Source organism: Lithobates pipiens, unplaced genomic scaffold (assembly GCF_037356315.1).
Source record: "Lithobates pipiens isolate NorthernLeopardFrog02 unplaced genomic scaffold, aLitPip1_a1.2 Scaffold_8, whole genome shotgun sequence".
Classification (NCBI taxonomy): domain Eukaryota; kingdom Metazoa; phylum Chordata; class Amphibia; order Anura; family Ranidae; genus Lithobates; species Lithobates pipiens.
Genome location: NW_027507903.1, coordinates 572,084,704 through 572,109,078, shown reverse-complemented (window position 1 = coordinate 572,109,078; position 24,375 = coordinate 572,084,704). Strand labels below are relative to the sequence as shown.

The 24,375-nt window shown below is 41.4% G+C and overlaps 1 protein-coding gene across 1 annotated transcript in view; it reads right to left on the bottom strand.

The window, feature by feature from the left end:
- Positions 1 to 23,900, bottom strand: part of LOC143961039 (lysozyme C-1-like) — a 25,260-nt gene extending 1,360 nt beyond the window's left edge. Inside the window, exons 1-4 of the mRNA XM_077470176.1 lie at positions 23,795 to 23,900; positions 4,932 to 5,120; positions 3,770 to 3,928; positions 1,743 to 1,821 (exon numbers count right to left, since the gene is read on the bottom strand). Coding sequence (XP_077326302.1) covers positions 1,743 to 1,821; positions 3,770 to 3,928; positions 4,932 to 5,070 — 377 coding nt within the window. The 5' untranslated portion in view covers positions 5,071 to 5,120; positions 23,795 to 23,900. The remainder of the gene's footprint in view (positions 1 to 1,742; positions 1,822 to 3,769; positions 3,929 to 4,931; positions 5,121 to 23,794) is intronic.
- Between the last annotated feature and the right edge of the window lie 475 nt (positions 23,901 to 24,375).

The window sequence follows — 24,375 nt, the reverse complement described above, 5'->3', positions numbered from 1 at the left end:
GCTGTAGTAAATTGGATCATGCTTTGCTGGGGTTTTCACCTTCCTCTGGATCAACTGTGAGTATAGGATTGTGTATATGGGATTGTATGTTTTTTTTTTATTGGTTGAACTGGATGGACTTGTCTTTTTTCAACCTAACTATGTAACTATGCAAGTCCTAAGATGACAACGCTCTCTCACTGTACTGTATATACAGTATGGGGGAGCAATGTTGTCACCTAGGACAGGATTACAAAACACATCCACCTCTCCTTATCTGCATATCATAGGACTGGGCAAAGCTGATAAAATGTTTGGGATTTCAGTGGAGCAGAGGTAGAGTCCAAAGGAAGCTATGAACTCAATAGATTTCTGACAGGCTCACACTCCTACTCTGTCCAACCACTGCCACTGTTGGCAACAGAGACAACAACCTCTGTTCTACCATTAGCCAATGGCGGTCACTCTCTCCTGCCCAATTTGAGTTTCCACTGCTGAGCAATAGGTCCCACTTGAAAGACTGCATCCACTATACACCTGGTTGCCAGTGATGGCACTAACTTCATACAGTGTCCTATTGCTAGATGGCAGCTTGATGCTGCCTGTTCCACCTGCTCTGCTCTGATTGTCTGCCCTGTGACACTCTATTTGAGGTTCATAAGCTCAGGAATCTGAGCTTGTCATAGCATTAAGCTACCTTACATGTTTACCCTCATCTTGCCACATGTGTTCCTGCCCGCCTTGTCTTTGAAATCTCCTTTTACTGACCCCTTTCAGGGGAGCTATGGATTATGCTTGTCTACTGCCTACCTAAAGCTCAGACTGTATCTGAATAATGCTTATCATGTGCCGCCCGCCCTGACCACTACCCATACTTCCCAAAATTCTGAGATGGGAATGAGGGACACCTACTAGGAAATGTGGGCATAGGACATGTCCCCTGCCACACACCCTGAAAGGAGAATTAACCAAAAAAAAGGTTAATTAAATCTACAAGGACTTTTTTTACAACTACTATTTCTTTATATTGGCTTTTAAAATTTACAAATGCAGCAATTTAGAAATCGGTTGAAAGGTTTAGCACTGGGAAAAACTTTGAAAAATAAAAGGTGTATTTTATATACAACTATAAAGATTAGACCAAAATGAGGGACAAATGAGGGGGGGAAAGATGGACAGAGGGACATTCTTCCAAATCAGGAACAGTCCCTTGAAATCAGGGACAGTTGGGAGCTATGGCACTACCAGCCTCTGGGCTTCGTTTGGTATACCCTCCAGCTGTAGGATGGTCCATGCCTGATATTGCTGAGACCCACACATACTCTCTTCCTTTACCTTCACTCAGTCCCTTTGGGCTACCTGGCCAAGAACTACAGAATTGTGTATTAATTGGAGCAACTGCATATTAGCAAGCTTGTTTGCCTTAAGGGATGCTTTAGATCAGGGGTCTCCAAACTAAGGGCCTCCAGTTGTTCAGGAACCACAATTCCCATCAAGCCTACTCATATGTGAATGTCAGAGTTTTACAATGCCTCATGGGATGTGTAGTTCCGCAACAGCTGGAGGGACAAAGTTTGGAGATTCCTGCTTTAGATGAAAGTACACTGCCCAGTTATAGTTTCTGGTACATGGGCAAGAGTTACAGAAAGATAATTTAACCTTCCACCGCAGAAAAAAACCCATTTCTTCAATTAGTAATATTTATAATAAACACATTAATATTATACTATTTTAAGTAAAATGACTTCTCTACCACCACTTACCAAGCCGAGATGCCATTAGGATCTCTCACGACTCTCTTGGCACATTCAATGTCATCGTGGATGTTATTATTGAGAAGACCTGTAATGAAACAATAAAGTGGATATCAGAAATCATCTCTAGAACACCAATGATTATGGAATCCTGTTATTAGAGAAACATGGAGGCTGCCACCGCTGACCTTTAAAATTGCTGCATGCTTGGCAGACATGCTGATCTTCTGGCTTCCATACTGCTTCCATACCTGAACAAGTATGCAGATTTGGACCTCTGACTTTACTCCAAATCTCCTGATGCGCTCACTTGTTCCAGGAATGGAAGACAGTGGATCAGCATGTAAGCAAGTCAACTGGCAGCACAGCAATGACAGCTGCTGTTTTTGTCTCATGACAGGTTTGCTTTAACGTTGAACTCGAGGCAGCAAAAAGGAAAACACAAATGAATACATTATTGCGGCTCTATATTTAATAATATGTCCTTAAATGCATGTTTTAAACATGGTCGTAAAGGTATTTTTTTAAAAAGAGGTTGAAAAACGCTGGGTGATACTTTGTTTTGTTTTTTGCGAACCTGCAAGGTAAAGGCATAATGTGCTAGTATGCATCTCATACTAGCACATTATGTGAAACTTGCCTGAAAACAAAGCCCTCCAGCGATTTGATGTAATAGAGGCAGCGTCCATCTTCACCAGTCTTCCAGGTTGGCGGACTCCGGCTGTGTGACTACCCGAAGCCACGATGACGTCACTCTTGTGCGCACGCTGGGGAGCCATCATTCATGGCACAGGATTCTGAAGGAACACCATGGATGGCCGTTCCTTCAGAGCGCATGTGCCAATAACGTAATCAGCTGCATGTAATGTAAATATCTCCTAAACCATGCACGTTTAGGAGATATTTATAGTACCTATAGTTAAGCGTTATTATAGACTTACCTATAGGTGCAAATGATGCCTTTGAGTCTACTTCCACTTTAATGCAAGGAATGCATTAGGACAAAAATGTTTAGGCTTTAGAACCATTTTAAATGGCACCCTATGAACCTTCAAAATTCACATGCCCTGTATTACGCTGCAACACAATGCATGGTATCCTGTGCATTGTATTGTGTATCTGTGAAAAAAATGCATGCAGCACCTACTTTTTCATGCATTGAGATGCATTGTTGTGTTAGGTGTCTAATGCAGTGTGCTTTTTTTTCCCAATACTATTGCCTATTTGGCTTTTAATATGATATTTAATACTAATATTATTATTGTATTGCTATTGTATTAATATTTTGATTGCATTGATATTGGATTGATTTGTTCTTATGTCCTTTCTAGCCCCGACGAAGGAGTGCTTTTGGACCCCTAAAATGCGTTGGCTACTTTTTGGATATCCCCTTGACTTTTATTGGAACAAAGTTGTATGCAGACCTTTTAGAAGTGGTGTGGCATTTTAAATTCAGTTTTTGTTACATTACACAACTCACTTCAAGGTACAAAAGAGTGTGTGCTTCAGGGCTTTGCAATGTGGTGTGAATGGGCCCTGAGTCTATTGCTATCCTGAGTTGGTATCAGTTTAGCTATCCTGAGTTGATATCAGCCTATTGTGAATAGACTGGGAGAATTAGACAGATGCACAAGGGACTGATTAATTGTGCTTCAACAAGGCAAGGAGCATGCTGATACAGTAGGATGGGAGTGATACAGTGGGGTTGATTTACTAAAGGCAAACAGACTGTGCACTTTGCAATGTGCAGTTGCACTCTGCAGGAGCACTTGCTCCAGAGTTTAGTAAATGAGCAGAAGCTCTGCTAACTTCCATCATCCAATCACATGCAAGCAAAAATGCTGTTTTTTTACATTTTCCTTGCATGTGATTTGATATTCTTTGCAAAGGAAAGCTTTACTTAATTTACTAAACTTTGGAACTTTTACTAAACTTTTGAACTTTTGCAAAGTGCACTTTCTATTTGCCTTTAGTAAATCAACCCGAGGGAGTCCTTGCACTGTTTAGTCACAGGCTGGGGGAGGGACAGTACTTACTTTGACAGCTAATTCCACAAGCGTTCACAGCACCAGCAGTCTTCCCATCATTGCACCACCATTTGCTGTTAATCTGAAATATTCCGTAGTCGCGGCTCGGCCCATTGTTGTTCACAGCATCAGTGTTGTAGCCACTTTCATAATAGGCAAGACATAGCCCTGTTAGTTGATAAAAAAAAGTACAATCATAAAAATCACAGCAACAAGAACAAATAATAATCTTAATATAATCTATTGCTAATAACAATGTTACACATTTTCAATAGGTATAGCTTTCAAATATGTGTGGAGGTGCAAAGAGCAGATTTAGAGCCAGGACTGAATTTGCGTAGAAAAATGGACCCCAGGCCAACTTAAGTGGTGTCAGCGTAAGGTAGTTATAGAAAATATATCCTTGAACCCCATTGGGCTTTCTAGGTTCGGCATTAAAGCTGTTAGACTGCTAGGTGTGGCAATGTGTGACCCACTCATAGAGCCTGTCAGTGGTCAGACTGCAGCAGCACTTACCATTCTAATAACACACTGCTATGACCTTAATGTTTTTTAAATAGCATAGGAAAGGGTTAACACCCCTGTAAAATTTGTTTCGCTGTCTGTGCCCCTGTTCAGGAGATTTCACCTCACTCTCTGTTCCTATGACAATTGGATTTAGAAAATGTCGGGAAGTCGTGGAAACAAGGATTGGTGATAAAGTTTTAGTAGAGGTAGGGTTGGCACTTTTTCTTCAAGCCCAACCCAAACACAGTAAACTTTCTTTTCCTTTTAAGTATACACTATAGGATTGTAACAGAGGCACCTTTGGGCACTCCAAAGAGAATAGTAATGTGGCACACATAGTGCTCCCTCACACTCCCATCAGGCCCTGTTCTGAGCCAGATTCCTGTCTAAATAATATGTCCGGGTTTCAGGTGGGTTTTGAAACCTGGACACATGATTCAAAACCTGACAGGTGGCAACCCTAAGTGGAGGTACCTTTTCCCATGATAGCTCTCACAGGAGTTATTTTCCCCTTCCTAGGGGGAGATTTCCTCTCACTTCCTGTCGTCTCGGTTTGTTTGTAAGTAGGAGTCATTTGTAAGTCGGATGTTTGTAACCCGGGGAACATCTGTACTGCACATACATCCCACTATATGTTACTGCTTTTTATTTCAGTTTTACATACAGTTAGCAGCGCTAATTCCACGATATCCAGCCAGCCCAGTCTCTTGGAAGATCCTGTACAAATCGCAGCGAGGGTAAACCATCCCCTCTGAGGTGTAATACAAGCCAAGGCAAGCGGCAAGGAACAAAAGGAGCTTCATATTGTTTGATTGAGCTAATCGGTAGAAATGAACAACTGGCTGAAGTGGAACTGAAAAAAAATATATAGACATTAATAACAAACGTCAGTAAATGAAAATCTTAACATCGCATCATCACAATTGCACATTTGGCACAGGTATGCGCCATATACTTCACAGCACTTCCTCCACGGTTTTTTCACCTAAGGGATCTCTGTGGCTATATAGACGGCTTGACTCTATCCTTTGATCCACTAATGAGTTGCACTACTTACCTTCCAACATAGTTCAATATTATATCTTCCTACCCAGATCCCGGCCTGTCCACTCTAAGCCCCTGTACACGCGGTCGGAGATTTCCACAACCAAATCCGTCAGATTTTGCCCGTCGGATTTTGTCTGAAACTGTTGCATACACACGGTCGGACAAAGTTGGCGAAAAATCCGATCTTTCAGAACGTGATGACGTAATTTTGCTACGATGGCACCATATTCAGGCTAGTAGCCAACAGCTTTGATGTAGGAATTTGATCTGAGCATGCGTGGCACTTGGTCCGATCAAAATTCTCTACACATGATCGGAGTATGTCCGATCGGCCCAGTTGGTCTGGAAATATTTCCAACATGTTGGAAAATTGGATCCGACGGATATTCCGACGGAATCAGTCCGATGCATACCACACACAGTCGGATTATCCGACGACACGGTCCGATAGGACACATTCTGACAGATTCTCCGACCGTGTGTACAAGGGCTAACACCTCCCCAAGTCGCCGGGGAAGACTCCTTCGAGGCACTTTGGTGCCGCGCCGGTACATCTAGTGGGGTAAGAGCCATAAATGTATTTTGTGGTGTTTATTTTTTCCCCTGTTACCTTCCATTTTGTATTTCAAATGTTTTCTTTTGTTATCTTATTTATGCACATTTACACTTTTTTACAGACGTATGTATTTCCTGAAGAAGCTCATCTAGAGCGAAACTAGTAGAAATACGTCACCACCTGTACCCGTTTGTATATTGTTAAATGATTTTATTACTTGAATAAACCTTGTCTGTTTTTTAACTTTGGTTTCAATATTTCTTATTAATGTCGTTACCTGTACAGCAATAGTCCGCTAGCTTGTTTCTGTTCTCTGGTAAGCCAGGTGTGGGAACCAGGCTTCCTGATTTATACTCCTTATAATTATGGATGATGGTACATTTAATAACCTGTTTAACTAACGGAATTAACGAGGCTTTTTTCTCAAAAAATTTTCTTTATGCACTTAAACATTAAGGTGGATAGCACACCAGGCGCATCGATCTGGGTGGGTCGTGCCTTCGCGAGGACTTTTGATCCCTAAGACCCTACTCTTCCCAGGTACTGAACCCTCGGTATTGGTTAGCGTTGAGCTGATTTTGTCTTTTATCCCCCCTACCTTGTCTGGTAAGGGGAGAGGCCTCGTTCTAACCTTTTCATTACCCTCTTTGTACTTTTATACAAAATTGTGATCATATTTGAATAATTATGCTGTACAGTTTAAGCTTTGTTAGACTCGTGGACACAATTGATGGTCATCCAGCATGGATGTTCTTGGCACCGCTTGGACTGGGTTTATGACCCAAATACAAGCCTCTTGCTTAAATGTCAATAATAGATCGGAGGAGGAAATTAAAACTTTCCTTGACCGAATGTATAATCTATTTAAACGTAAATCTCACCTTCATTGGCATTTGGAGTATTTTCAACAATATATTAAAGAAGAAACCTGTCCCATGGGATTGAGAATTCATTTATTTCCTACTATTAAAGATCCATCTCCCTCTTTCAAAACTGCGAGGGAATTTTTTTTAACCCATTGCAGTTTGGAACTTATGGAAGCACTAATTACTCAATACACCTTGGATATGATTGCCCTTGACAGTGAAATTAATAGACTTAATACCCAATGTCAACATCTCCTCGAATCTCCGTCCTTTCCTACTTATTGGAAGGAGATTCGGGAACGTTTAGAGGAATTAAACAGAGAGATTATTTCAAATAAATAAACTAAATTTGTGAAAGATAAGTTGGCCTTCTCTGAAGGCTTTGCATATAAATGATCTGGTCATATGAGAGGGAGAAAAGCAACTTCACAGGATACCCCGATAACTGATCACGTTTTACATTACGCAGAATCAGATTCGTCCTTGTCCTCCACCTCTCGCTCGGCGGGCTCCCGCTCCATGAACACAGCAAATTCTAGATCAACACGGAAACGTGACCGCCATAGTGGTGGCACTTCTCCAGCAGCCCCCCATAAAGGCAAGAAAACATCTACTAGGCATAAATCAGCACACACGGTGGAGGCTCCTTCTCCTTCTCCCCCACAACCAGCAGGTACAGCTGGTTCTTCAACATTGCACAATGTCATCCCAAAAACTTTGGGAGCAATGACAGGTAACCCTAAAAAGCCCTTGGTGGATATTGATTTTTTAGACTTAACTCCTCCAGAATTCAGAAAGGCACAACAGACCAAACTCGACACATTTGTGCGAAAACCTCCTCCCACCCCTTTACCCAGCACGCCCATTCTACACAACTAAATATTGTTAATCTGGCAGCATGCTCTTTATTGCCAGAAGAGACCTTACTTTTACAACTAGGTCTAGGCTTTTGCCCACTGCAATCTCTACACGTTACAGAAACCATAAAAGACATATCTTTTTGCAAGGAACTTAACTTTTCAAAGATATTTTTGATTCTGATCGACAAAAGACCAATTTGGAGAGCGAGCTCGCGGAGTGCACAAGGAACTTTACAATGGACGAATTCCGCGCATTACGTGATTTGATGCTATTATACGACGAGGGACAGACCGAAGATGACAATGACTCATATATAGAGTCAGGGCAGTCATGGTCTAATATCCCTTCATCTCCATCTGTAACCTCGGTACCATCACGTCAATTTAAAACCAAATCACAGAATTTCCCGGACCTGATGACTTGTCCATCAATCTGGGCATTCCTGCATGTATGAATGACCTAAAAAAACAAACTTGGCCTGAACTTCCCTCTAACTTAACTCCTGACTAGGGATGAGCTTCGTGTTCGAGTCGAACATACATTCGACTCGAACATCGGCTGTTCGCCCGTTCGGCGAATTCCAAACGTTATGGGCCATTCGCGCCAAATTCGTGTGGCGCTCACGGCCCACAATGCACTGCGCCATCGCAGTGCATTGCTGGCTCATGATTGGCCAAGCATGCACTGTGACCCCGCATGCTTGGCCAATCACAGCGCGGGCAGCGAGGAGAGCAATGATTGGCCACAGGCATGATGCCTGTGGCCAATCATAGCTCAGGCTGTGTAGTACACGCCCCACACTATATAAGGCCGCCAGCGCGGCAGCCTTGTGTAGTGTGTTAGCGTCTGTAGGAGTTAGTGGATGTTCTGTGTACCTTCAACACAGTATACACCGATCGTTATTGGCCGATTTTTTGTTCTTGCTCTTCTGTAGTGGTTGTTGTCTCCGTGCCCTGACCGCAGTATACACCGCTATATTCACCTATATAGCTAGCTATGTTTCTCTTTTTTAATAGAGCTTGCAGTCAGTGGTAGGAGATTGTGCGTGCTGTCTGCGTGCTCTGAACCCAGTATACACCGCTATATTCACCTATATAGCTAGCTATGTTTCTCTTTTTTAATAGAGCTTGCAGTCAGTGGTAGGAGATTGTGCGTGCTGTCTGCGTGCTCTGAACCCAGTATACACTGCTATATCCATCTATATAGCTAACTATCTTGCTTGTTTTAAATAGAGCTTGCAGTCAGTGGTAGGAGATTGTGCGTGCTGTCTGCGCGCTCTGAACCCAGTATACACCGCTATAACCATCTATATAGCTAGCTATCTTGCTCGTTTTAAATAGAGCTTGCAGTCAGTGGTAGGAGATTGTGCGTGCTCTGAACCCAGTATACACCACTGTATCCATCTATATAGATAGCTATCTTGCTCGTTTTAAATAGAGCTTGCAGTCAATGGTAGGAGTTTGTGTGTGCTGTCTGCGTGCTCTGAATCCAGTATACACCGCTATATCCATCTATATAGCTAGCTATCTTGCTCGTTTTAAATAGAGCTTGCAGTCAGTTGTAGGAGATTGTGCGTGCTGTCTGCGTGCTCTGAACCCAGTATACACCGTAATATCCACCTACATAGCTCTTCTCTAATTGAGCCATCTACAGGAGTTAGTGGATGTTGTGTGTGCCTCCAACACAATATACACTACCCAATTGCTGTTTTTCCCAACTCCCTTCAGGCCATTACCATGTCTGGAAGGCCAGCAAGGAGAGGCAGACAGGCGTGAGCCGATAAAAGAGGGCAAGTAGGCTCTGTGTCTAGAGACAACAGTGCTGGTCGTGGACACAGTGCATCGTCATCATCAGCACGTGGCCATGGGACACGCTTGTCCTTCTTTTTGGCAGCTGGACATGTTGCGCCACAACATGCCAACGACTTAGTAGAGTGGATGACCAAGCCCTCTTCATCCTCCTCATCCTCTCTCACCCAGGCTCAGGGTACTAGCAAAGCAGCTGCCAACGCATCGTCTTCCCTCCTCTCAATTTCATCATCAGTGACTCCTTCCCTAGACCCACCACGTCCTCCTGAGGAGTCTCCTGAACTCTTTGAGCACAGTGTTGGGTACATGCTCCAGGAGGATGCCCAGTGTTTTGTAGGCTCTGATGATGATACTCAGCTAGAGGAAGGCAGTAGCGTGAGCGCAGAGAGAGGGGATGCTCAAGAAGGACAGCAATCTGGCAGTCATGTTCCACAAGCTGCAGCATACTGCCAGGTTTGCTCCAGCGATGAAGAGGGAGGGGATGATGAGGGCACTGACTCCACATGGGTGCCTGGTAGGAGAGAGGAGGAGGAGGAGGAGGCACATGTCCAACGAGGCAGGATGCCCTCCAGGGGCCAGCTTAGGGGCAGCACACCGACTGAATCACACCGCAGAGCTCTGCCTGTGCAGGGCTCTGCCTCTGCGCGTTATTCTAAAAGTTCTTTGGTGTGGGCCTTTTTTGAGACGAGTGCATCAGATTGCACCGCTGCTATTTGCAACATATGTCTCAAGTGTATCTCGCGTGGCCAAAACATCAGCCGCTTGGGCACCACATGCTTGACCAGACATACGTTGACCTGCCATGCAGCTCGTTGGCAAGCGTACCTCAAAGACCCACACCAAAGAACAAAGCGGACCTCTCCTTGCTCCTCATCAGCTGGGATCTCCAACCCCACTAGACCTTCAGTCCTCTCTGAAATCTACTCTGAGAGGAATGAAGGTGTAGAATTAGGTGTGTCACAGCCAAGTGCTTCCGGGCACTCTGCTAGCAGTACACCCACGTCCGATTATAGCAGGCAAATGTCCCTGCCCCAGCTGCTGGACCGGCGAAAGAAGTTCACTCCCAGCCATCCACATGCCCAGCGGTTGAATGCTAGCTTGGCTAAATTGCTAGCACTTCAACTGCTGAATTTTCAGTTGGTAGACTCGGCCCCCTTCCGTGAGTTTGTACAATGTGCGGTTCCTCAGTGGCAGGTCCCCAAATGCCACTTTTTCTCACGGAAGGCGATTCCGGCTCTCTACCGGCATGTGGAAGGCAATGTCCTTGCCTCGCTGGACAGGGCGGTCATCGGTAAGGTGCATATTACCGCTGACTCATGGACCAGCAGGCATGGACAAGGACGTTACTTGTCTTTCACGGCCCACTGGGTCCCTCTTCTGGCAGCTGGGAAGGATGCAGGACAAGGTGCAGTAGTGTTGGAGGTTGTTCCGCCACCACGCCTCCAAAATGCTACTATTGGTTGTGACACACCTCTCTCCTCCACCCCCTCCTCTTCTTCTTCCTCCATGGCCTCTTCCAGTGCTCTGTCCTCAGAACCAGCGGTGCTCCGTAGGCGTTCCAGGGGCTACGCAAGCACGCAGACGAAACTATGCCATGTCGTGCTTGCGCTGGTTTGTTTGGGGGACAGGAGCCACACTGGGGCGGATGTTTTGTCAGCTCTGCAGGGGTAGGCCGAGAGGTGGTTGATGCCACACCAGCTTAAGCCAGGAATGGTGGTTTGCGTCAATGGCACCAACCTACTCTCCGCCCTCCGACAAGGACAACTGACCCATGTGCCCTGTGTGGCTCACGTCCTTAACCTAGTGGTTCAGCGGTTCTTGGGCAGGTACCCGGGCTTACAGGATGTCCTGAAGCAGGCCAGGAAAGTCTGTGTGCATTTCCGCCGATCATTTAATGCCTGTGCTCGGCTGGCTGAGCTCCAAAAGGAGTTGAACCTGCCCAAGAACCGCCTTATATGTGACATGCCCACCAGGTGGAACTCAACGTTGGCCATGCTGCAGTGGCTGCACACGCAGCAGAGGGCCATCAATGAGTACCTGTGCGACTACGGCACCAGGACAGGGTCAGGGGAGCTCGTTTTTTTCTCACCACGCCAGTGGGGCATGATCAGGGATGCATGCACTGTCCTGTCACCGTTTGAGGAGGCCACAAGGTTGGTGAGCAGTGACAGTGCATGCATCATTGACACTGTACCTGTTGTCCACCTCTTGGAGCATACGCTGCGTGGAATAATGGACAGGGCACTTGAGGCAGAACAGAGGCAGGAAGAGGAGGACTTCCTTGCCTCTCAAGGCCCCCTTTATCCAGACAGTGTTCCTGCTGTGCCACCCATCACACAGGAAGAGGATGAGGAGGAGGAGGAGGAGGAGGAGGAGGATGATTGTGTCAGCATGGAGGTGGAGGCTGGCACTCAGCAGCAGCAGCAGTATTGTAGGGATGATTTACAATCCCAAGAAACCCATGGACTTGTATGTTGCTGGGAGGAGGTAGCTGCGGATCATGTTGTCCTTAGTGACCCAGAGGACTCCGGACTGAATGCCTCAGCTAACCTACGCTGCATGGCCTCCCTGATCCTGCAAAGCCTGCGGAAAGATCCTCGTATTCTTCGGATCAAGGAGAGGGACCATTACTGGCTGGCCACTCTCCTTGATCCACGGTACAAGGGTAAGGTTGCCGACCTTATCTTGCCATCGCAGAGGGAGCAGAGGATGAGACATCTCTGGGAGGCCTTGCAGAAAGGTCTGTGCAATGCGTTTCCAGAGACTGGGAGGTTATAAACTCCTGGTCCTGGACAACGTGTTGCTGAGGCATCGGTCAGAAGGAGCGGTGGAGAAGGTGGCCATCTGACCGATGCTTTTAGACAATTTTTTAGTCCGCAGCCCCAAGGTATGATCGGTTACAGCAACCATCGCCAGCGTTTGATTTACATGGTGCAGGAATACCTAGGGGCAAGGTCAGACTTGGACACCTTTCCCACCGAAAATCCTCTGGCTTACTGGGTCTTGAGGATGGATTACTGGCCAGAGCTTGCACAGTATGCAATTGAGCTACTGGCCTGTCCTGCATCCAGCGTTCTTTCGGAACGCACCTTCAGTGCTGCTGGTGGCTTTGTTACCAATCACAGGGAGCGCCTGTCCACCGAATCAGTTGATCGACTGACCTTCATCAAGTTGAATCAGTCTTGGATCACCCACAGCTACCAAGCACCTGAAGCTGATGTAACCGAATAATTTTTTTTGAAATATCACATCTCTTCAAGACTGCCTATGCTGATGCTGAGTGACTGTCCTGTTATGTTGATTGTCTATCCTCTTCCTCCTCCGCTGAAATGTTGGAAGAACATTTTTGGTTCTGGGTGATGCCATCAGCCCAATTTTATTGCCCCTGTTTAACAGGGGCGTTTAATTACAATTTTTGATGCAATGCTTTGCAGCAGGGCTAATTCATGCACTAAAACTAGAGTATATGGGAGAGGTTGCAGTGTCGTGGCACCAGCACCAGTGCCTAAGGCCCAATTTTTCTGCCCCTGTTTAACAGGGGCGATTAATTAAAATTGTTGATGCAATGCTTTGCAGCAGGGCTAATTCCTGCACTAAAACTAGAGTATATAGGTGAGGTTGCAGTGTCGTGGCACCAGCACCAGTGTGCCAGCAGCCCAATTTTTCAACCCCTGTTTAATAGGGACATGTAATTACAATTCTTGATATAATATTTCACAGGAGGGCCCGTTCCTGTGCCCACCCAGAGTAACTGTGAGGACACCAGCACCACAACCACCAAAGGTCAAATTTTCTACCACTGTTCAACAATGGCATGTAATTACAATTCTTGATATAATCGTTCACAGCAGGGCGCTCCAGCGCCCACCAAGAGTCACTTTGAGGACTTACAATGTTGTGGCAAAACCAACATCTTGTTCCACCATTTCTGCAGAGCATATAGGGCAGGCCCCTACTTTCAAACATCCAACTTACAAACATCTCCTACTTGCAAACGGAAGGAGACAACAGCAAGTGAGATGAAAAAAGATGGACGGCAAAACAAATTTTACAGGGGTGATAACCCTTCCCTATGTTTTCCAAAAAGCTTAAAAATAGTTTTTTTGACTGGAGCTACACTTTAAAAATGTACCAGTTGAAAATTACAAACAGATTCAGCTTAACACAACAAATCTACACAGTCCCTGTCTTGTTTGCACCGCCTGTATACTGCTGTTCTATATGAGTATATAGGGCCTGGGGGCCACACATATTTCCTTTTTTTAATATGGGTACGGGGTTCCCCTTAATATCCATACAAGACCCAAAGGGGCTGGTAATGGGCAGGGAGGGCTACGCATGCCCATGCTTATTAAAGGGGGCTCCCGGATTCCGATAAGCCCCCCACCCGCAGACCCCGACAACCAACGGCCAGGGTTTTCGGGAAGAGGCCCTTGTCCTCATCAACATGGGGACAAGGTGCTTTGGGGTGGGGGGGGCGCGCGACCCCCCCTTTCCCAAGGCACCCCCCCATGTTGAGGGCACGCGGCCTGGTACGGCTCAGGAGGGGGGGGGGCGCACGCTCGTCCCCACCCCCCTTCCTGGCCGGCCGGGTAGCGTGCTCGGATAAGGGATAAGGGTCTGGTATGGATCTGGGGGGGCCCCCACGCCGTTTTTTTGGCGCAGGGGGTTCCCCTTAATATCCATAACAGACCTAAGGGCCTGGTATGCTCTCGGAGGGGGAACCCACAGCAATTTTTTTTCATAAATTTGCCGTGGAGTTCCCTCTTGAGAGCTTATAATTCTGTCAGAGTCGCCTCTGTATAGAAGGGGGTCCGACTTGGAGGCGACCTCCATTGAAATCAACGGGTAATGGTCGCCTACAAGTCGGATTCAAGTAGTACAGGAACCTTTTCTGAAGTCGGAGTGACTTCAGTAGCATGCATTAAGATGGCTCTCATTCACTTACATTGATTTTTAAATGTTGTCTGACTAGGGGCGACCTGAAGTCAGATCTGAGTTGCCCCTGTGTGAACGGACCCTTAATATCAATAGATATGTCTAGCGCAGGTAATTTTACGAAAGCAATTTCTTGTGGCTTTCCACCCTATGACGCCATGATTTTCCCCCACTCAGTTAGAGTAATCCTTCTTTTCAGAAGGAGGACTCATTTACAACTGAAATGCGAACTCACAAACTTTCCCATATATTTGGTTATATTACTGTTTCAGATGATTCTATTTTGCACTAGTAAGTTTTGGACCGGACGGTCTTTTATTATTTCACTGTCGGTTGGAAAATAATTTTCTTTCCAACCCCAAAGGTTTTTTTCATTTTCGAATAAGTTTTATTTCATACAATGTTTTAGTTAATTCATTCTGTATAAGATCATTCAAATATGGTACAATTTTTTTATTAATCGACAAATCAGACACAGCAAAAACCAAATCAGTCTCACAGAAGGTTCTTTACCTCCTATATTCCTTAAAAAGGCTTATAGCATATGTATTCTTTTTCTCCCCATACCTAAAAAGGTTTCATTTATCACTTATCCTGTTGCTTTCCCAATTTCGTAATGCCATACCATGACGATTACAATAATATCACATAATGTACAGGGATTAATTTCCCCTAATAAAAGGAAAAGGCCTTTTTGCATTATAAAAAATTGAATGCGAAAATAGTAATGTTACAAGAGACACACTTTATGATAGACGCACATCCTACATTCTTCCACAAAGCATACAATCAATCCTTTTACACCACTTCCTCCTCAAAAACTAAGGGAGTAGTGATATTTTTTTATCATTCTTTTCCCATAGGAGTCCAACAAGACTATAAAGACCAAGAGAGTAGGTTCATTATTATTAAAGGCTCATTAGCTGGAAGAGGTATCACAATCGCAAATCTATATGCACCCAATGACACACAAACCACATTTTTCAATACATTACAACAATATCACTCTCCTCATATCATTGTAGGTGGAGACTTTAATTCGGTACCTCAACCACACCTAGATAGAAGTAAACAAAATTAATACTCCAGAACATTCTCTAAAACTACCACCTCACATATAAATGACTTACAATTGATTGATTCTTGGAGAGCATTAAACATAGGCGCAAGGGATTATACATTTTACTCGCAAACACATGACTCATATTCACGTATAGATTATATTTTTTGCACCCCTATAATCTTAGCTAATGCCCTAAATGCAGCAATGCACCCCTGTTCTTGGTCAGACCATCATATTGTCACCCTAAATACTAAATTTATAGGCCTTGCCTCCACCCCATATTCATGGAGACTGAATTAATCTTTATTATCTGACCCTGTTCATCAACAAGAATTAGCGCCAGAGATTAAAGAATACTTTTCAACTAATGTCACTCCAGATATCTCTCCTTCCACAATATGGTTGGCACATAAAGAGGCCAACTTATTAAAAGGGCGGCACAATGTAACAAGATGAGGCTAGAAAAAATGCATTCCCTTACTAAAGACCTCCATAATTTATATAAAGACCATAAACACACACATGGCCCAGATATTTTTAAACTGATCACAATTAACGAATTAGACTCACTATTAACATTTAAAGCAGAGAAAGCCCTCCGCTGGTCAAAAGCTAAATTCTTACTCTCCAGTAACACTTACTCTACGATGTTCGCCCGTAAACTGAATCAATCTATAAAACCTACCCACATTTACAAGCTTACAAATAGTACAAATCAACTGGTCACACACCCTCAGGAGGTACTCTCAATATTTAAAAAAATTATACTTCTACTCTGACCTTCTCTCAACACCAAATATATCAATCCCCCCCTCCTCACTCTCCTGGTTGAATAACATCCCTTTCCCACAATTAAACCAAACACAAAAGGAAACCCTAAACTCACCATGTTCAGAAGAAGAACTAGCTTGAATAATTAAATCACTTAAAAAAAAATTCAGCACCAGGTCCAGATGGTTTTTCATCTCTATACTACAAACCATATCAACAACTCGTAATTCCCCACCTTATGAAATTATATAATAATATTCTAAAAGTTGAACAATTCCCAGAGGAAATGTTACTCGTCAACATGTCACTCATCCCAAAACCAAATAAGGATCACACACTACCCCAAAACTACAGACCAATTTAGGTTATAAGCAACAATCTCAAAATTTTTAGTAGATTCCTCGCCAATAGACTTTCCACAATTATCCCTACACTAATCTCCCCATTTCAATCTGGCTTTATTCCTGGCAGACAAATCACTGATAATATTTAGATTAGTTACAATTATACAGGATGCAAATCTACACTCTAGACCTCTTCTAATGTTGAGCCTAGACATTAATAAGGCATTTGATAGTGTCTCATGGAAATTTTTTGACTTAATCCTCCTGAGATATGGCTTCAATGAAGAATTTGTACATGCCTTTCATGCATTCTACCATAACCCCTCCACTAGAATAAGACTACCAGGATGCAACTCTGATTTTTCAGAATAAGTAGGGGTACACATCAGGGATGCCCCCTCTCCCTATTACTATTCGCTCTAGCGATTGAACCACTAGCTACAGCAATCCTACTCCATAAAAACATTAAAGGTTACGCAACAAAAAATAATACATATAAACTGAGCATGTAGGCAGACGATATGTTACTTTTCCTCACTCAACCTAATACTGCATTACCCAACCTTTTATACACCCTCAATATTTTCTCATCACTGTCAGGCTTAACAGTAAATGTATCTAAATCAATAGGTATGTCAATCAATATCCCAGCCTCAAACCTAGAGTCCTTACGCACCTCGTTTAATTTTTCCTACTCATTAGCATCTCTTCCCTTCTTAGGCATTCACCTTACTCCCATTTTCAAAGATCTAGCGTTTAAAAATTACATACCATTGATGCATAAATTGAGTGCAACATTAAAAATGTGGAAATCCTTTAAGATATCTTTCTTGGTCAGGATAACAGCAAATAAAATGACGTTACTCCCTAAGATCCTATACCTATTTAGGGTTCTCCCCATTAGACTTAACAAAGCACTGATTACGAAATTCCAATCTGATATCAATAAATTAATTTGGTCAGACTCCCACCCATGCCTTTCAAGAATAATTCTATATGGATCCCAAAGACAGGGAGGACTGGGCCTTCCAGATTTTTGGTTACATTACCTTTCAGCTAGATGGACCCAAATTGCACAGTGGCATATCCCCAATCCAAAAGTTCCATGGGTTGAATTTGAAAAGAATTCCATCTTACCATTCGACATCTCAAGTTTACTTTGGGGAAACAAAATTCCTAACCATGATATAGACTCTCTAAATCAAATTGTCTCTTAGTCATACCAATTATGGAAATTGTATAACCAAAAATTTAATCTTCTCTCCAAAACCCCTCCACACCCATCCTTCATAGGCGACCCAAAATTCCGCCGATACATACAGGACCCTGCTGATCTTACATGGTGGATTAACAATAAGCTTACTTCTCTTTTTAATTTCATAGAAGGCTCAAATTTCATTTATTTCTCCTCCCTTAAATCAAAACACCAAGTCCCGGAAACCGAATACAACTAATTTCTCCAGATTAAACAATTTTTCATTACCTACTATCAAACCACTAATATACAGTCCCCATCCTTTTTTGAAAACCTTTGTCTTAAGTCACCTAGAAAACGAGGCTTTATCTCTGAAGTATACTTCAATCTAATCAACAACACAGACACTAACAAGCTTCCATATATGATTAAATGGGAACAGGAGACAAATTTCACATATTCCTTGGTTAATTGGGGTATCTGTATAAACAATTTGCACAAATGCACTAAATCCATTGCCATTAAGGAGACTGCATTGAAGTTATTTACAAGATGGTACTATACCCCAATTAAACTCCACACCATCTTCCCTACTTCCTCCCCATCATGCTTTAGAGAGTGCCACTCCACAGAATCTTTCTCACACAACTTTTGGACTTGTGATAAGATCACTCATATCTGGAAACAATTAGAGAAGTTTGCCTCCAAAATTTCAAATAAAAATATCATTTTAACCTTACACAACTGCCTCCTCTTCTCTCCCATCATAGGTCTCTCCACCCACAATATGATATTAATCCACACTATATGTGTAGCAATCCATTGGCTAATTGCATTTCACTGGGAAACACAAGCTGTCCCACTAATACATCTCAAAACGAGGATTATTAATATTAATTTAATGGAAAAAATATTTCATTCTGTTCAGAACACAACCCATATATATATATATATATATATATATATATATATATATATATATATATATATACACAAAAAAAAATAGGATCCCTGGTTTGAGCATAGCAACGAGTTCTTTAACTCAGAACAACACGCGCCTACATAGCTGGTGTTCAAAATAGGCCATAAACCGCTATAACAAAGATTATAATCCAATTCTTCACTTTTTTAATGTATTGAAAGTTATTTCTACTACATATGTATGTTATATGGTTCAATTGTATTTCTGACTCTCTGTGATTTTCATTCTACTTATGCCTTGTCGATTTTGTACCATCTTTTGTACTTAATAAAAAAGTTTGTAAACAAAAAAAAAGAAATTAGCTTGTTATACTCAGATGCCCTATTACACAACACAATTAGATCTTTTGCAAATATAATTACATAATGTTTATGAATTTTACCTTGCAAAAATCGCTATACATACCTTTTCTTCAGCCGATCCAGTGCTGTGTTTATTTCCAATTCTCTAACCATTAATATTGTCTTTTTTCATTTTTATTAATTTTGATTGTAAATTGTTTTAGTGCAGAAAATGTTGAAAAAGACCCCAAGCTCTTACTGCTCACCCTCACCATCACAGGAGTGGGATCTCAAACACCGCACATGTTGTGGCCCACTGTCTCACCTAACTCAGAGCCACTGAGACAGGGAAGAGAAAGCACATGTGAGAGGGTATGAATTGGCTGGTTGGGTCTTAGCAACATCTTTGGGCAGGGTGGACTGATGCCATCTCTTGGAGTTTTTTTTTTGCCAGGCTTCAAAAGGTATGCAAATGGCTTAAATCTATAGCAAAGGCATTATTTCACTTTGGTCAAAGCTGCAAAGTTTTTTTTTATCTTCAGGCACCCAGGATTTGCACAGGTGTTTTTTTTGGTAATAGCAAAATAACCCTTTAACTACTTGACACCCAAGGGACGTCCTTGGGTTTGGTGGTTATACCAGTATGGTGGTTATACCGGGATGATGCCTGCACCTACAGGCTACCCAGGTTCTCCGGTCTCATTACGGTGTCCGGAATCGATGCAGCCTGCAGCGATGGCTGCCCTGTACAGAGAGGGAGGAACTGATGTTGTCCCCCTCTCTCCGTAACCCTGGAAACTGGGAGCAACGAGTTTGTCACTTCCAGTTGTGCCCTGTTTATAGGAAAGCAGCCGATCAGACCAGATCAGAGGACAGACATTTGGGGTCTAATAGACTCAAAATTTCTCCATAAAGAGGACTTGTCACGGCCCATGCTGTCACAAGGGATGTGGTTTAACCCTTGTGATAGCAAAAAAATTAGTTAAAAAAAAAAAGTGTATAAAAAAAAAAAATATATGTGGATAAAATAAGTAAATACATAAATAAATAAATAAAAATGTAAGCGTCCCCGTCCCACCGTGCTTTTTCAAAATGTGAATGCATACATTACTCATATACTGCATGCATATGTAAATGGTGAACTCGCCACACATGTGATTAAATACAGGTTGAAGGGGAAAATTTATTGTGATTCCCTTACCTGCGCAAAAGTTACTATTTTAATTTAATTTAACTATAGGGGCTGCTAGTTCTAAGGGTGATACCTTTAATGTGTGAAAATTAGAATAAACCGCACACCCTATTAATAAGTGAAACCATAAATTAACATTTTGGTTACAATTTGGTGCAATATCATAAACGACCACTAATGGATTAACATTAATTGATTACCATAAATAAATGTGCAATCTCAAGGTTATATACTCCAAAGTGCATACAAATATATATGTAACTGCCCCTCCAGTGGGCATCGAGGTTACAGTGCAGTGTCCAAGAAAATCAATCATATAAAAGTGCAGTGTCTAAAGAACTTCCATTAAGTGATTTCCAATAGTGCATAAAGTTGTGTTGATACAGCAATACAGCAGATTATTTCCCAACGGTCGGCGTAACAATTCAACAAAGGAAGCTCCAACAACAAGCTGGATCGAATCACACATGTGAAGTATTGTCGCAAATGTCACAAGAGCAATAATTCTAGCACTAGACCTCCTGTGCCACTCTAAACTGGTAACCTATAAAGGCATTTAAAACATCTCCTATGGAGAATTTTAAGTACCGTAGTTTTGCACCATTTCACGGCAGATGCAAATTTAAAGCATGACATGTTAGGTATCTATTTACTCAGCGTAACCTCATCTTTCACATTATACAAAAAAATTGGGCTAACTTTATTGTTTTGGGGTTTTTTAATTCATGAAAGTGTGTTTAATTGTTTTTTTTTAATGTGAGTAAAAAAGCACTGCGCAAATTACCATGTGACATAAAAAAATTGCAACACTCACCATTGTATTCTATAGGGTTTTTTATAAAAAAAAAAAAAAAATATATATATATATATATATATATATATATATATATATATATATATATATAATTTGGGAGTTCTAAGTAATTTTCTAGCAAAAAAAAGTAGGAGTGAAGTGTCAGAAATGGCCCAGATGGAAAGTGGTTAAGTGCTATATGGTGCAAGCTATTCACATCTTGCAAAAGTAACATGGCTGTCAAGAACATATAAAAAATAGAAAAATAACAATGCTGTCTTCTTGGAACTCCCAAACTCCAAACTGCATGCTATCTAATTTTATTAAGAATAAATTAAGAAAAGCTATGCTTTATTTTGTATCTTTACATATTCAAAATGTATTCACGATGTCCCCATAGACAGAAAATCACAAAGAAAATATTAAATACGGAAATTAATGTTTTGTGCTAAGATACACCTGCCCTGTTATTCTCAGCCTACGGAGATCTCACCGAAAAATAACCAAACAATGCATGATTTGTTTGATAATATTAAGGGATGGAATAAAGATCTCATATAATCATAAGCCTTTGTGTATAAATAGCTCCATGCATATAATACCATGTACCAAGTATCAAAAAGATTATATTCTATTTTTCAAACTGCCAGGTAGAAAATACACAAATTAATTCGGCTGTGTGTTCATTACTTTATCATTCAGTGCAGTTTTGTAAATGCAAGAACTGCAAGTGCCTGAATTTTACTTGATATAAGCTGCTTGTATTCACCACACACAAGACCTCAGACTTGGAAAGGATGAAGCAGTACTGGAAACCATTATACAGAGAAAGTAAGTATAACATGTTTGCTATTTTTTTTAATCACCTTTACAATTACTTTAAATATTTTGAAATTAGAAAGGTAATTTTAAATTCCAAATTACAGTACAGTTTCATCTTCAGATTTCTCCTATATTGTTCCTAATTTTTTACCAGGAGAAAAATATTGTGCACAGTATATATATATTTTTTAACACATATGCAAAACAATCCATTGTAAATTCAATTGCATTTTTTACCGAAAAAAAAAAAAATCTGATTATATTGTGAATATGGATTCTTCATGTAGAATTTCATTAAGAATATTTTCAATTTTTTACATCAATAGGGATTAGAACCTCTATCAGATTTCTTATTGCTGTCATTATATCACATATGGTGATCATTATTACAAAAAGTGAAGGGAAACTCCAAATGATATGGTTGTCGCTGTCACAGGAGTAGAAGTGAAATGTTCCACTAGGGACACCGGTGATGGTGACAGCAGTCAAAGGTTAGATTTGTCCTAATTTTAATGAGATTTCAACTCCTTATCATCTACGACTTCTTATCATCTCAAAATCTCACTTGGTTTTTATTTGCAAATTTTTTGAACTGAAAGAATCATTTTATAGTAGAATTAAATGTAGTGAGGCACTTATGTAGATTGGTGGTGGCTGGGTGAGGTGGTGTCATTTAGAGGCATATTTTAAACTCAGCATTTAGAGACAGGAAAAAACCTGTTTGTTTTGCTTTTTGTTTTTGGAGTGGTTTTCTGATGGGAAAAAAAATACTAAACGCTCCCAAATGCTAGTTAAAAAAATGCTCATAATTTGTGTTTAAAAGTACAGGTGCCAAAAACTTCCAAAAATATACCAATAAACATAAATAATGCAAATAAGTTACTGGAACATGCAAGTTTTATATCGATACATAATTTCTACATCCACATTTCCACATTTCTAAATTGCTTGTGCATATGTAACTCATGCCTCTATGAAAGTGTCAATAAAGTATGCGCAAATAATTATTTTATGTGTCAAGAAAACAATATATAGTAAGTATGTGTCAAATATAACATGCAGAATAATAAAGTGGCAAGTCCACATGAATTATTCAAATGGTATGCAAGTCACATGGTCCAACCACCTTGAATACAATCAGCCTCTTACCAGAAGATGTTGATCTCATTTGACATCAGAGATAAAAATAATGCTCAAATTGTGTGCATCTTTAAAAGCCACCTATGCAAGCCAGTGCGGTCCTCAGAAGCAGAATCAGCCAGATACTACGGAGTTAACAGAGTGGCATATACTGAACGTATACTCAACCTCAGAAAGGAACCAAAGGAGTCGGCATATTGTTACGCCGCAACACTGCCAAATGGGGGTCTAGGATTAAAATTTCTATTCAGCATTACCAGACTGTTCTGGGATGGTGTGCCTTAAAAAAAGAATGGCATGCAGTACTTTTTTTTTTAGCATAGCATGGTGGAACGCATTACACCACAATGTAGAGTTGCTCATACCGATAGAACATTGTGACATTTTAAAAAAGTTCTTACAAAAAACAAAACAAAAAAATTCACACTGCATGCCAGCAACTGCATTCTAACACAGCTGCTGGTGCGAATGTTCCCTAAATCTAGGTTATCTTGGACATTTCCCTAGCCTGTGACTGGACAGTGAAAAGAGGAGCAGCACAGGGATTAGCTCATCTCTGCCACTTTTCTTTTTCCTCCAGTCAGCATGCTCCTTGTCAGCACATGACCTGATTGGCTTTTCATACTGCTTCTTTTTCCCACATTCTGAGCTCAGCTACACCGGGACTGTAAGTACCTGATATCAGGTCAAACTCAAAAATGTAAACTGCTTACATTTAAAAAAAAATACATTTCATGATGTATTAATAATTACAGAGCAGCATTAATTTATGCATTTTCAATCTGCATAGATTCATAAATTCAGTGTCAAAATGTTAGTCAAAATGTTCTTTGAAAATGAATTCTGGAAAAGAGAAAATAATACTTACTTTTTCAATTACCTGCCGACTGTAAATTAAGACTGCGAGTGCGACTTTTATAAGCCGAGATTAAACCATTATTTAGAATAGGGTGATCTGAAAGTTTATTTGACAAATATAGTCAGCATGCCAAGTATTATCAGAAAAATCCAGATAAAGAACGGTACACATGGAACAATAGATGATTTGGAAATACCCTATTAGAGTACACCCCTCCTCTTCTTGTAGTGGTTTTGTCTGATGTTTGCTCTTGATTTTGGAATTTATCTTTGTACATGAAAGCACTTAGGGCTGGGTCATACCAAGACTACTACACACTATATGTTTTATTGCAAAAAAAAATTAAGGGTTGAAGCATATACCTTTGGAGATATTTGTAGAGGCTAACATGGAACATGATCTTTACTTATTATTGTACTTGTTAGGTTGGTAGAACTATCTAATCCCCTCAACAATTTAAAGCTCAATTTAAAAAATGTTAATCTCTTTATAGTCATATCATTCTTTTTCATTGTTTTTTTGCTTGCATAAAACCTTAAAATACTTTTCTCTTTCAATGAAAATGTCACTTCTTTCTTTCCCCCAAGTGT